The sequence below is a fragment of the Poecilia latipinna genome, unplaced genomic scaffold (genome assembly GCF_001443285.1).
Source record: "Poecilia latipinna isolate Pla-1442-1.1 unplaced genomic scaffold, P_latipinna-1.0 Scaffold280, whole genome shotgun sequence".
Classification (NCBI taxonomy): Eukaryota; Metazoa; Chordata; class Actinopteri; order Cyprinodontiformes; family Poeciliidae; genus Poecilia; species Poecilia latipinna.
The window spans coordinates 366,479-380,874 of NW_015112896.1; the positions used below are offsets into that span (position 1 = coordinate 366,479).

Sequence of the window (14,396 nt, forward strand, 5' to 3'; positions counted from 1 at the left end):
TATTTTCATCATTATTTTTTAAATTAAGTTTGAGGGCCAAGGGTAAATATTCGCAAATACATATGTATATAAAACATTTTGGTAACAAATCAAAATCGGCTTTATTTGCAAAGTTTTGTGCGCACAAAAATGAATTTGACTTCAATTACACTTCGAAATATATATATTTTTCTACATATTGCATATCAAGTGTTTCACAAAAGTAAAATATAAGGTTGAAATATAAATGACAATAAATAAATAAAACCTATTATTACATAAAAGTGTCAATAATTTATTAAAAGATAAAGAGAAAAGTGACAAATCATGTAACATTGTATGATTTTAATTGTTGCCTGTATTTTTATTTGTGTAGCAGCATTAAACCTCATGTTATGTAGGTTTAATTGTTATGCGCTTGTCTTTTTCTAAGACTGACGTCTATTGATGATAAAAAAGAACAAATGAAATAAAATTACTTTATTTCATTTCAATTTACTTTATTGACTTGTTAGCAGGGTGGTTCATGACGGCCATCTAGCTATCGCGAGATTATTTTGTTCTATGTGAGATCACGGAGCGGATATCCTGCCTCTTTCCCCTGGCGGACCGTCGTTGGGTCGGTTTGGCAAAATGAAGGTACAACCATGACTTGCTTTTATTTTGTTTTTGAAAGCCAGTATCGTTAAAATATATTAGTTGAAATAAAGCTATCATGTTAAACTTTTAAAACGTTTGGTTTAATGCAGGTATTGTGGCTTTGTAGTTGAGGATGAGCTTTGATTGTGACGAGCTAGCTGACTAGCCCGTCAGAAAGTGAGCTGTAGAAACATGGCCGCACAGTGTGCAACTACTTACATTGAAAAGGATTTGTGAAATTTCCGTTATTGTTTCGAGGGATACACGCTTTTTAACAGTTTAATCCAATATTCTGGGTATGTTCTTGTAAAGAGTACACACAGCTAGTCTTTTCAGCTTTGACTGGACCCGGCAAAGAAGCTAACAGGCCTCTGTTTTACTCATTCGCCAATTGAAACTGTGGCACTATTTCTAGAACATATTTAACACAGATGTTTAGAAGTTTCATTCATGTTATTGATTACCCTAGTTATCAAATCTGCATCTTTGGCGTGTTGTCTGTGTGTCTCTATGATGGTCAAAAGCTCTAACGCTTGTTTCTTTCAAATTGCTTTTTAGCTGAACATCTCATTCCCTGCTACCGGCTGCCAGAAGCTGATTGAAGTTGATGATGAGAGGAAGCTGCGCATCTTTTATGAGAAGCGTATGGCCACTGAGGTGGCTGCTGACCCTCTGGGAGATGAGTGGAAGGTAAGTTTCTCTCTGTCCATTGCACATCATCATGGCACACCGGAGACCCTTGTGACTGCTCTGTAGTCTTTAAGGGGGGACAGTGTGTTGCCAGAGCAACTGTAGAGGAGCTTTCCAGATGCGATCAGCCCAGTTAATCGTGGCAGATTGAAACAGCTGTGCTCTCCCAATGACTTGTTGCAATAAATGGAACATCTAAGATTGCAGGATGTATCGCGACATGTTTTTGAAGTAGACACCACAATTTAGTGAGTGAGGTGGTATTTGGTTGAGAGGCTGACTGTAGGAAATTGGCAAGAATAAAGGTCTTAAGCATTTCTGTCATTAACACAAACTTTGTTTTGTGCAGTGTTGCATTGATATATATATTTTTTCTTCTAGTTTATGGTGGAAATTTGGATTACAATAGGATGGAACAACAAAGTGATGTGTGATCAGATTTGCAGATTTTATAGCATCCAAAAGTCAGCGTCACATTTAAATATCTCAATTTTAACACTTTAAGAAATCCTAAATATGTCCATGTATGCATTATGTACAAAGTAAACTTGTACATAGCTTTGTATATTTAAGGTGTGACTTGATTAGGGATTTTAATGTTTGACTGAAAGATGACTGTTATGAAGCTATGCATATAGGGTAAGGTGAAGAAGTGTAAACAGTCTTGTTGCAAAAGTAATAGATCCACATGTCAGTCAAAAAACTCCAACCCAAATTATTCAATTTGTTAGTTTAAATTGATTTGTTATTTATGTTGGTCTTGACTTAATGACTTTCAAAAGGGTTTAATAAGTCTGATATTTAATTAGAGACTTGTGAAAACTCTTGGTTGTGGATTAGTGATATTCTTTGTTGGGAATCGTATAAGATTAAGACATTCTGAAAGGAAACTGCCTTCTTCTGCACATGTTAAAAACTGTTTTTGTCTAGGGTTATGTGGTGCGCATCAGCGGCGGCAACGACAAGCAGGGCTTCCCCATGAAACAGGGGGTACTAACCCATGGCCGTGTGCGTCTGCTGCTCAGCAAGGGCCACTCCTGCTACCGTCCCCGCAGGACCGGCGAGCGCAAGCGCAAGTCTGTCCGGGGTTGCATCGTTGATGCCAACCTCAGCGTTCTGAACTTGGTCATCGTCAAGAAAGGTATTATTCATGCTGTATCAGTAATGTTAGCCTATGTAGGTCAATGACTTGCTGCATATATGGATGGCACACCATGGAGTCTCTTTTGACTGATTAATAGTCAAATTAGAGGGGATAGTGTGTTGCCAGAGTAACTGTGGAGCTGCTTTCCAGATGCGACCAGACCCAGTGACAGTGGATGGTTGAACTGCAATGCTTCCTCACTGTGACGACTTGCAGTTTTTATAATGTTTAATTGAAATGTTTAGATCTTCTGTGTTTTGTTTCATATTTCTCCCCTTCAGGAGAACTGACTATATTGAATTATTTTGTTCCTGCCCTTAAGATGCGGAGGCAGAGATTATCTATTCTACTCTTCGGAGCTGAAAATAATATCAAATCTGTTGTCAAAAAACAGATGGTGGTCTGTAAAATGGCTAAATCTTACCTTGTCAGTAAACGATGCCTTGTAACTGGTGCTATGTTGAAAAAAGAAAGCAAGCACCATGATCTTATAGTTTCCCTTCAGTCTTTGAGTTGAATATGTATGTCCTGTTTAAATTTTGTAGAACTGAAAATTTGCTCTGTGGTCAGATTTCATTCACGTTCTGATGTTTTGCCATTAAGGTGAGAAGGACATTCCCGGGTTGACCGACAGCACTGTCCCTCGCCGACTTGGTCCCAAGAGGGCCAGCAAGATCCGCAAGCTCTTCAACCTGGCTAAGGAGGATGACGTGAGGCAGTATGTCGTGAGGAGACCCCTGACTAAAGAAGGTGAAAGTTGTGTTGAAGCCTGCATGAACATGGAGATTATGGCTTGTAAATCAACAGCCAGAGGAGGTTTTCTGCTGTTAAAGTTGTTGCTGGAGCCTCTGTACTTTTTTCTGTTTTTGAGATGTCCTTTTTGCACGATCCTTCTTTTGGTACATCTTTAACATTGTATTGGTGTATTATAGTTTATTTTTTAACATTAATACTGAAAAAGTCTGGGATCCATCACAATTTCTATGTTTCCTTTCAAAAAGTAGAAAAGGGAGAATAATTCCAATTCTGGCTTTTTTGTGACTGAGCTGCTTTCTTGTAGTTCAGTAAAATTGACCCATAGAGGCACAATGATTAGGCTAAAGTAAGAGCTTGAACCCTAAGAGAGCTGCAGTTACAGCAACATTTTTGGATTAGCCATTTTATGATCTTGTGCTGCTGCTCATGCCTCTCATTGTTCTAAATATTGTAAGGTGGGAGTCATAACTACTTCTAAGCTGCTGTATTCCCTAGTTCCTCTTCCCATTTTCCTAAAATATTTTTGTTGCATAACCCAGCACAATTACCTGCACATTTCAGAACAGTTTTGGGTAGAACTGGGTAAACAAACTTCTTTTGAGACTTCTGATTCAAAGTGAAGTCACCTCACTTTTGACTTGAAGGCAGAACAATTTGTTTGGATACATTCTGAATTCTTTCACTTGAAGTGATTTTAAAGATGATTGAAAATTGCAGTTCTGTTGCTTCACTCTTTATTAGCACATTGTTTTGCTGTCTTGAACTGTTACTGATAACCACTTCCTCTTTTAGGCAAGAAGCCAAGAACTAAGGCCCCCAAGATCCAGAGACTGGTGACCCCTCGTGTGTTGCAGCACAAGCGCCGCCGCATTGCCCTCAAGAGACAACGCACCCAGAAGAACAAGGAGGAGGCCTCCGAGTACGCCAAGCTGCTGGCCAAGAGGATGAAGGTGTGTTCAATTTTCAAATGTTTTTAAAAAATGCTACAATCGATCTGGGCTTCAGAACTACAAAAAAGTAATAGGATTATTACTGTTTCCGTAAAACTCTGCTAGAATGGTATATCCATATAGAAGTCAAAATAAAGTTGATAATGACAAGGCCGTTACTATCTTGTCATTAAGATAGTCAGAATTTACATTTGAACTCTTAAAGTTGGAACTTTGATTCCTGTTGTTTCTGAGAATGTCTAAAACACCCAAAAAAAATTTTGTTCAAATTTAAACCAAATTTTCTTACATTTTTAAAAACAGGAGGCCAAGGAGAAGCGTCAGGAACAGATCGCCAAGAGGCGCCGCCTTTCTTCTCTGAGGGCATCCACATCCAAGTCGGAGTCCAGCCAAAAGTGAAATCCTTAAATGAAATAAACGTTTTGCTGATAAACTGCTGTGATTTGTGTTGTACATGGTTGCTTGATAGAAAATCCCAGATTTATACATTAAGATTCTATGAAAACTGATTATAAGCATCTCTACATGTGATAGTTAAAATAGTTGAGCCTTACTGGCCCTTGATGCAGCATTAGCTAAATTTCTGAGTTCCTGTGTAATCACTTCATTGTCACATTTGAAACAGTGCTGCAGCTCTTCAGTGTATTCCATTAAATTAAACCCAATCTTAATAGGTCTGTAGCAACAATTAATTTGGTAATTGAGTATTATGACAACTGGCTGAAAGGCAAATTCTGCAGTCTTACCACTTAAGCTTATTTCAAGCAATAAAAAGTAAAAATTTGGTTCCCTTTTAAATATTTAATGTACACTTGATAAATTGTAAAGTTTGCATCTGCAGCTTTAAAAAGAGCATGTGAAAGGCTTGGCCCTTTATCAGTGCAGTGTAGCTGATCTGATTTTAATTGGCCAGTTTTGCTGAGTGATCAGCAATTGGCATGTTTGAGTTGATATTCAATTAATCACTTTTCAGTCCTAAACCTTAGTTGGAAAGTTGCTGTTCTTCAAAGGTACTTGAACATCTTTGAAAGTTTAATTACATAAGGGATGCCAACCTTGATTCTACAACATTTTATATGCACATTGTACCTTAGTGTGGTACTTAAACTTTGGCAACTATAGCCCCACAAATAAACTTTAATTTTAAGTGGACTTTTTCAGAACAAGTGTCACTGAACTCCATTTGATTTTCAAATTTGCAATTTTATGCTAACAGGAGAAACTGTTAATGTTCTTAAATGTCAAGTGGACTTCAGATTTTTACACTACACACCCCTAAATGCTACCAGCTTAGAAATCAAGGTTACTTTATGCCTTCATAAAACTACAAATCTGACAGTAACCCAATATTGGAAATTCTTGATCTCCCTCCCACCCCTCTGCAGTTTAATGAGTTCATTCTGATAACAGAAATAATTTCAGAGTAACCCTTTAAGGAAGCTAGATTTTTTTTAAACATCAAGATCAGTTTTGATTGCAAAGTGACACAAGTGCATCTTTATGATTTGGACAGAAAACATTTGCTACAAAAACAAGAATCAAGTTTCATGAAGCTTCAAATCTTTTAATACATTGTTATATAGTTTAAATCCAGAATCAAAAAAATCAAAACTAACGACGAACACATCCTTTCACAACACAGCCATTCTCAAACACAGATGTCTTGGTGGGTCTCATTCGTAAAGCTGGTGTACTCTGTGAGCAGGCCAGTTCCTTGGAGGGTGGTGAACCTTCAGCAGCTCTGAAGTGACTTCCGTGTCGAGTCTGTTCCTGATGGGATGATGGACTACTAAGGTTGCGCATCTGGCTGAAGAAGAGAAACACAGAAACCGCCTGATGCTGAAAGTGTTGGGGTAACCCCTGGAGGTTCCACACCAGAGTCCGACAGCTCGTCTGAAGGTCCTGAACCAGAGTGGTGGGTCTGGATATAAACTCTGTGATCTGTTGAATCGTGAACAAATATTAAGCAGCCACATTGGAAGTCACATACAGGTATTGCTTTGGTATTCTAAAAAAAATTTGGGTTCCACTCTCTAATTTAAAAATTAGGTGCAGCCAAATTGCCTTGAAATGGGAAAACAATCTGCTTGCGCGTCATTTAATCTCACAAGCACCTCAGAGGCCTAAGGTGAAGGCCTCTGAGGTTTGTTCAAGAACATTAGTGAACAAAACATTTGGAGCAGGAAACAGACCAGACAGGTCAGGTAGAAAGCTAAGGTTTAAAGTAGAGTTTGTTATATCCCAAGCCTTAAATAATCCACAAAGCATTGTTCAAGCAGAAAGTGTGCACAGCTGCAAACCTGCTAAAACATTGCTCTCCTCCTAAATCAACTGGACATCAAAGAAAACCTCAGAAGCCAAGACACCAGTAGGAACTCTGGGGTTTCAAAAGGCAAGTTGTTCTGCAACTTCATTAGAGGGCCATTGTCCTGCAACTTTTGAATGAATCTCTACTCAAACACCTAAATCAAATGACTAATGACCTTTACAAAACTTGCCGAGACCCCAAGACCAAGGAGATGACAGTTGTGTAGGAGCAGAGATGCACCCAAAAGTTGTAGGGCTCTGGGACTCAAGGACTGATCCCTTCCCTAAAGTAATGAAGGGTCTCAAATATATCTCATTGTGATGAAGTGTCCAAAGCAAATGATCTCAAGAGTCAAAAATTTACAATAGGATAGTCCTTTTCCAATATTTAACTTTTATAAAACTCAAACATCTTTCCTGATCACACTGTACCCAACACACCTGAACAAAGTGGATTTTTGAGCCAACCATGTGGTAGGTCCTCCAACACACTTTAGCAGTGAGTTTCATCATGCGCACAGAGTAACTTCCTGAGCGGACAGAAGCCTCAAAACCCTCCACCAAGTGGGTTTCTTCTTCTGTGGACAGAAAAGCAAAAGTAGGCAATGAAGTGAGAACGACTTGCCACTCAGGAGACTGATACTTGCCTATTCTCCCCTCTTCTGGCAGTGGGAGCACCTGGTCCACCAAAGCCTCCGACACAGTCAGAGCCGAGTCCAATCCCATACTGGCCATGCTGATGGCTCGCTCCACCATAGACTGGTTCTCAATGTTGTCTACCTGATTCAGTCTGCTGATCACCCAGGTGACTGTGTGTTGCACTGTCACAACTGTCCCACCGGCTGCAATGCCCACCACAGCTCTAATCCTGTTTACCTTGCTCTTGGCAGCAGCAACAACCTGTGTGATTGAGTCAAATTCATTATGAGGATCACCCTTTAAGAACCAGGCCAATCATTTAAAACACAAGTACCTCATCTGGTGGGGACAGAAGAACAGGGAACGAAGTCTCCAGCCAGTCAAGGCCCTTGCAGGCAAAATTGTTCGCAATTGAGACTGAAAAGAAACGTACTTTAAAGACAATACCCAGCAGTGCATTTCTTTAGAAAATGTACATTTACTGCATGGTCGTGATGAATTTCTACTGCATGACTTCAAAGTAGAACAAAAAAAAAAAAAAACCTTTTGGTTAACAATGTTTGACTCAAACTATAGTAAAAATTATGGATTCTGACACATTCAAGTTATGAGTCCAGCCTGACTCGTTTAAGCAAAAGTTCAACTGAAAACTGCTAAGCCGTGATTGGTACTGCCAAGCATGGAGGAGCCACGAACCAAAAACATTGACAAATCATTGGTGATTGGTACGTCTCATGAGGACAGAATATGATAAATCTGTTTATGTACGTGGCAGCTATGGAGATCTTTAAAAAGGTTGCCTCCATGGGTAACAAATGAAGCACAAAAGGAACTCTCCTCAATCCCTTTTTCTCAGGATTAAAGTATGTGAAAATTAAAACCTTCTGCACCTTTTTCTTGGGTTTCATTCCACTCAGCTTTCTATTAATATTCTTAAAACTGGGCAGTCAGCTTTTACCAGCTTTGACCGTTTTGTGGCAGACTCCTTGTGGACGATGTCAGTGTCTCTGTTGGACAATCAAAATTAGTTTACACAACATTTCAGTCTTAAAAATATTATAATCATTTTAAGATAACTTAAAAATTTTAAGTTTGTGACTTTAACATTTAAACTCTTTCAAGTCTATAAATTAAGAGTCTCACTTTTTCAGTTAAAGTAGTGAAATTACTTTTTGATGATATTCAGATCAGCCTGTCGAGAAATACGTCTAGCTTCAGGGTTAATCCACTGCGCATCAAAAGATAAGACTACCAGTAAACAAGTCATGGTCGGACTCACTCTGTGGCTCCAGTTTAACAATGACCGGCGAGGCTCTGGTACAGGCCGCGGTGCTAAGGGCGGTCACGCCGCTCTCCAGCGCCTCGCATAGGGATCTCAGACCGGGGTTGCTGCTTTTAGCATCGCTGTACAGGACCGACAGGGTGGCACAGGCTGAGCGAACCACGGGGAGCTTGATTAGCCGGGCAGCTGCATTCGGTACTACTTTCTGATTAAAATTAAAGAACAAATCTAAAATCAGCACAATTACTAACGAAGTTTAATGTATGGTTTCAGAAACGTTTAGACAGGAAACAGTTAATTAACGTAGGCGTTTATTTTCCCTTAATACACTCACCTGGTTGTTATTGTTCACCGGCATTTTTTTTCCCTCGCACTTTTCGAACACCTAAAATGTAGTTATCACGTAAACCGAATCTTTCTATGAACACGTTACCTGCTTGGGAAACGGTTCAAAGAAATAAGAAGCTCATTGTTCAGAAACGCTGCTGAGAGCAAGGCCCAAACTCAAATAGCTTTCTGGTGTCATCAATTAGTGCTCACCTGTTGAGAGAGCTACCCTTGATCTCGCGAGATCTTAATCCATCGAAACTCGCAATCTCTGGTCAAAATCTAACTGGCTAATTCTTCAAGTAATTTTAACATAAATGACTTGTCGATGCTACACCTGTTCTGAAATATTGATGTTCTGATGATATTACCCTGGTGAAAAATTAGTGTACTAAGTATGTTAAATTTTAACGTACTTAAGCATACTTTTAGTAGGACTAATTATGAGTATATTTCAAATATACTTAGAATTAGTAGACTTAAAGTGTGACTTATTTTGACATACTAATTTTGTGCTTAGTGTATTTAAGTAGTATTTAAGCACTATTTAAAGTGTACTATGCATACTTCAACGTACATTTTTGGACAAACTTAAGTAGTACTTAGTGTACTTTAAGTGTACTGTACTGTTTTTTATGTACCAAAAACGTGCTTGATTAGCATATTTATAGTGTACTATTTTAGTGATTGATTTAGATTTAACATATACTTAGAATGTATTTTAAGTATATTGTAAATACATATTTAATATATTAGTAGTGTGATTACAGTATGCTGCAATTACACTTTTGGTTTATTATAATTGCTAATAAAGTACACTTTTTAGTTACTTAATGTCTTATTATTCTGCTTTGCCACTTTCTACATTACATGCTTCATACACACATCAGTACTGCCAACACATCAGGTACCAGAAGGATCAATTACAACACACTTTACTGGTGAAAATAATTACATTGTGCTTTCAATATATTACCATTTTGGTAACACTTTATTTGATGGGGTGTGCATAAGACTGACATGACACTGTCATAAACATAACATAAAACCTTTCATCCAACTTTTAAAGCAAATTCTCATTAAAATTTTCATTATTTACTCAATGACACTTCATGACACTGTTGGTATGTTCTTAACAGGTGTTATAGCCAATATACTATAACAAAATTGTACAAATTGTCAATACATTCAAAGTTTACAGACAACATGCTTATAAAAATTAGCACAATAAAACAATAGGTACACTTTACAGGAAATGTGAAGAATATTTCACCAAGGACAGAGTATTGTTTTGATACAATGTCACAGTATTCCAGTATTGCTGCAGATAAACTGACATTTCTCCTTCCTAAGAACAAAGAGGATCAACGACAGAACCTTCCCATTCACTGGACCACTTCACTTTACAGAAACCTACAAAAAATAACAGAGCAATTAAACAGAGAAAGCATTTGTATTTTAAAGAGTACAGAAAAATGGCAACAAAAAAATAAGACTTACAAAAATAAACATACACTCGCTGTGTATGTGACGTCATCAGAACTGATGACGATTGGGATCGGATGACTGGGGTGGAAAAACATTTCTGGGTGTCTTCTTTGCCTGTTATGTTAGAAGTAGAAAAAATAGTCAGCAATGTCATAGAATCAGTTGATGTTGGCATTAACTATGAAGCTGTTTTAAGTGTGGACTTCAGGAAACAAACTCCCTTAAAAGCTTTCCATCCATGATCTGACCATGCTGATCCTTGCAGGGTGGTGAGGGGGGCTGGTGGTGCCCATCTCCAGCAGTCATCAGATGAGAGGCAGGGTTCACCCTGGACAGGTCACCAGTCCATCGCAGAGCCCTGAAAGCTAACAATGAATAAAATGTATGAAAGAGAAATGGCAGATTACCAAGGGGAAAAATTCTGTCCAGTTATTTTTAAATCAAATTATGATTGTTAAGCACTTAGTGTTGGTAACACACCAGTCTTTGCTGTTGAAAATGTACCTAGCTGGTCAGTAAAAAAAAAAAAAAAAAAAAAATTACACCATGAAGACGAAGTGGAGGTTCATCCTCAGAGCTGGTTGATCTGGTGGAGTCCCAGCTTCTTCTGAGACAGGAAAGTCTTTAGGTTTTCTAATACCTGATCTCTTTGGCTTCCTCTTTCATCTTCATTTGCTTAGACTGCAAAAATATGTTGAAGATAAAAACATTGATGAACAAGTTATAACAACAACCTCATAATATCAAAGTCATACGGAGCTTTATGAAAAAAGTATATTAAGTCGCAACAAATAGAGCCTCCATGCAGTTATAACATGAATGATTGTTATAGTGGCAATCATAAAAGTCACAATAAAATTGATAAAATAATTATTTCTGAAACCAAAGTTTGTTTATATATTTACTGTACCATTTACAATTAAACAAAGATAATTAGCATTTTGAAGCAAACTTACTACCAGCTAGCCACACGTTAGCAGGCTTTGTCGCTTTGGTTCCTTTCGTGACCCACATTTCATTTCCATCCGGTTCTTGTCCACTTGTATTGTCGTCTAACTTGGACTATGATGTCACAAGTTTGAATTTACCAAAACTACTAACTATTATCAAGGCAAGCCTGCGAAACACAAATCGATTGTTTATTTCATGTTTGTTTACATCCACACGGATAAATGGCTTCCACTTTGATTTCTCCTATTGTGGATTATTACAACGACGAAGAGGAACTCGATAGCGTGGATGACGATGATGACCGAAGTTTCAGGGAAAGAGACTCAGAAGAAGACACAGAAGATGCAAGTGAGCTAGAACTTGCCAAACATGATGAGGAGGACTATGTGGAAATCAAGGAACAAATGTACCAGGATAAACTGGCCTCATTAAAAAGACAGCTGCAGCAGCTGCAGGAAGGTACTCTGCAGGAATATCAGAAAAGGATGAAGAAGTTGGACCAGCAGTACAAAGAGAGACTTCGAAATGCAGAGTTGTTTCTTCACCTTGAGACAGAACAGGTGGAGAGGAACTACATAAAAGAAAAGAAGGCAGCGGTGAAGGAGTTTGATGATGAAAAGTTGAACTGAAAGAAAACCTAATCGCAGAGCTGGAGGAAAAGAAAAAGATGATTGAGAATGAGAAGTTAACAATGGAGCTAACAGGTGACTCGATGGAGGTAAAACCCATCATGATGAGGAAGCTGAGGAGGCGGCTCAATGATCCAGTCCCAATCCCTGACAAGAGAAGGAAACCGGCACCAGCTCAGCTAAATTATTTATTAACAGATGATCAGATAATGGAAGACCTAAGAACACTTAATAAGCTAAAGTCACCGAAACGACCAGTGTCTCCTTTGTCTCCTGAGCACGTCCCCTCCGCTCCCATGGAGAACCCCTCCCAGCGTTACGAGGCTTGCATTGAGGAAGGGAAACTTTACTACGATAAAAGATGGTACCATAAGAGTCAAGCCATTACCTGGAAGCAATGGATAACACAAACATTAGCTGTGTCATCAGCTCAGTTGGGACCAATGAGATTTGGGTGAGAAAGACGAGCGACAGTACAAAGATGAGGATCTAGGACAGCTGCAGAGAGGAACATTTGTCATCTGTCGATGGTCTGCTGCGTGAAATGTTTCCCGGCTCCGCCCCACCCAACCCCATCTGTTCATTTATCTGTCCTGCCATTTAACCACCAACTCACTCAATCATCCACTCTCTCCCTTGTTGGTGCATTTTCACTTTTACCATGTGGCTTTTTTTTTTGTACCTAATATTTTCATATACACTACCCCAATTTTCTTAATAAAACATGAATGCAGAGTTTCAGAGCTCTTTTTTTTGTCTTTTAAGTGCTTACTGGTTTCCAGTATTATTGTGACTATGTACCATGTTTTTGGATGTTTGACTTTATCTTTGCTTTTTATACAAAACAGTTAAAACGCATTTTCCAAAATTAGCAACTGTTTGCCAACTGAATCTGCTGTGTCAATTTTAACAGAGAAGTTTGTGAAGAATTGTTGTTTGTTAGGTATGACCTGCCCACCTGAATTAGTCGTTTTCAAGAATATCCCTTTTGGAATGGTAAACAAAAACTGCTTGTTGTACCGATGCCTACAATATAAGTAACTTGTTACATTTCCAAGTGGATGAGAAGAGGGAAATCTGGGCCTCTCTGCTTAGGCTGCTGCCTCCTCGACCCAACACTGGATAAGGAGAAGATGATAGATGGATTGCCGCTTATACTGAACCTGTTTTTTTTCTCTTGTAGAAATGTATTTTGTCATTTCATGTCACATTCTCCGTATGTAAACAGTCTGGAATAATTCAGCTGTGTTGGCATGTGGATTTCAGGTGATTCACTTATTTTTGTTTTATTAAAATAATTTAGCTTTTTAATAATTAAAAAAAAACTAACTATTATCAAGGCCCTCTCTATTTTAAGGCAATATTCTGTGAGTAAAAATAGCGAATTTGAACAGCGTCTATTATCTTCTCTGGCTCATGGCTTCTTCTTTTCTTTTTATGGCGCTTTTCAAAAAGAACTGAAAGTGTGCAATACCGCCACCATCTGGTCTGGAGTGTGAACTGAAGCTAATGCCGTTCACTAACAGATCTTGCATCACATCTGAAAATGTATTCGGTAAAGACAGCTTCCGTGTTTCAGTTAAAAAACTGAAAACAACAGATCATATTCGGAGAGATGTAAAACTGAAGATACCTGCTACATTTAGTGTTAAGGACAAATATTGTTTTTGTTGTAGAACCTCTGTCACTAAACTGTCAGTGTTTGATATGTTGAGTTGTTAAACAAGTTTAACTATCACTTATTAGTATTATTTTATTCTATGCCATTTTAACAAAAAAAATAAGATTATTAAGGCACCTAAAAAGGCATACTTTATTAGCCTAAAGTATACAGTAAGATGTAATTTAAAACATACTGAAATTATGAGATTGTGACTTTGAAAGTCGAAATTATGACTTTGAATCTCATAATTATGACTTTGAAAGTCATAAGTATAACTTCCTGTTGGTCTTTTATTTTTTTCTTTCATGGCGGAAATGGGCTTCCATAGAAATGGGCTTCCATAGGGCCAGTGGTCTGTCCCGCCGCTTTCTGTTTGCTGCAGCGAGGTCCTTCTCCACGAGTTTATTGTCTCAGGTAAATATTTGCGTGTTTTAAGTGAAAATGTCTTCAATTCAGCCTCAGAGAGAGTTTTTCAACGAGCAGGTACTTCCTGCTGAAGAAACATCCACAGAGTTGAAAAAAATCAACGTCAAGATTGAGATGGAAGAGATGGAGGATCAGCGCAGACTTCTGGATTTTACCCGGATACCGAAGACCATCTTACACCGGATAGGTACGAAAAACTTTTACATTTTACTGATTAGTCAGGTTAAAGAGAGCTAGAGACAGGTTAAGAAATGTTATTTGGGGGGCGACGCTGAGTTCGGCATCTTAGTGCCGAGTTCACAATTGAGTAGTAACTAGTTGAGTCTTGCTGCTGCATTTGCTGACTGTCTATTATTTCTCTTCAGTACATCATAAATGTAACAAGCTACCATCATTTCCTTTAAGTTCAGATGTTTATACTTCTGCGTAGCTCTTCAATTTCTCTTATTTCTCTCCCCCCCCCCCCCCCCTCGTTTTTAGTTTTTGCTTTTCTTCTTCTTTTGAGCTGCGATGTTCCATTACTGTC

The 14,396-nt window shown here is 38.4% G+C and overlaps 3 protein-coding genes and 1 pseudogene across 3 annotated transcripts in view; 3 read left to right on the top strand and 1 right to left on the bottom strand.

The window, feature by feature from the left end:
* Nucleotides 1-550: 550 nt before the first annotated feature.
* rps6 (ribosomal protein S6) lies at nt 551-4,594 on the top strand. Its single transcript, XM_015033847.1, has 6 exons — nt 551-618; nt 1,177-1,308; nt 2,239-2,449; nt 3,056-3,202; nt 4,001-4,158; nt 4,462-4,594. Exons 1-6 carry the CDS (start codon nt 613-615, stop codon nt 4,555-4,557), a joined length of 750 nt encoding a protein of 249 aa, XP_014889333.1. The 5' UTR covers nt 551-612; the 3' UTR covers nt 4,558-4,594.
* Nucleotides 4,595-5,701: 1,107 nt separating this feature from the next.
* LOC106948264 (perilipin-2-like) lies at nt 5,702-8,910 on the bottom strand. Its single transcript, XM_015033848.1, has 6 exons — nt 8,721-8,910; nt 8,384-8,591; nt 7,439-7,521; nt 7,113-7,365; nt 6,907-7,043; nt 5,702-6,099 (listed from the first exon to the last, which is right to left on the bottom strand). Exons 1-6 carry the CDS (start codon nt 8,742-8,744, stop codon nt 5,770-5,772), a joined length of 1,035 nt encoding a protein of 344 aa, XP_014889334.1. The 5' UTR covers nt 8,745-8,910; the 3' UTR covers nt 5,702-5,769.
* A 2,463-nt stretch (nt 8,911-11,373) lies between these two features.
* LOC106948265 (sin3 histone deacetylase corepressor complex component SDS3 pseudogene) lies at nt 11,374-12,456 on the top strand (annotated as a pseudogene).
* Nucleotides 12,457-13,781: 1,325 nt separating this feature from the next.
* The window catches only part of LOC106948224 (gastrula zinc finger protein XlCGF8.2DB-like), a gene marked incomplete at its 3' end in the record, with an annotated part of 7,429 nt that continues 6,814 nt past the window's right edge, over nt 13,782-14,396 (top strand). Inside the window, exon 1 of the mRNA XM_015033793.1 lies at nt 13,782-14,057. Within this exon, the coding sequence (XP_014889279.1) occupies nt 13,886-14,057 (172 nt within the window). The remainder of the gene's footprint in view (nt 14,058-14,396) is intronic.

Coding starts and splice junctions, on each gene's coding strand:
- rps6 (XM_015033847.1), top strand. Junction 2,450..3,055: donor CTTGGTCATCGTCAAGAAAG/GTATTATTCATG, acceptor TTTGCCATTAAG/GTGAGAAGGACATTCCCGGG. Junction 3,203..4,000: donor GAGACCCCTGACTAAAGAAG/GTGAAAGTTGTG, acceptor TTCCTCTTTTAG/GCAAGAAGCCAAGAACTAAG.
- LOC106948264 (XM_015033848.1), bottom strand. CDS start 8,744: ATGCCGGTGAACAATAACAACCAG. Junction 7,522..8,383: donor TGTTAAACTGGAGCCACAGA/GTGAGTCCGACC, acceptor GTTTCTTTTCAG/TCTCAATTGCGAACAATTTT. Junction 6,100..6,906: donor CAAAAATCCACTTTGTTCAG/GTGTGTTGGGTA, acceptor ACGATTCAACAG/ATCACAGAGTTTATATCCAG.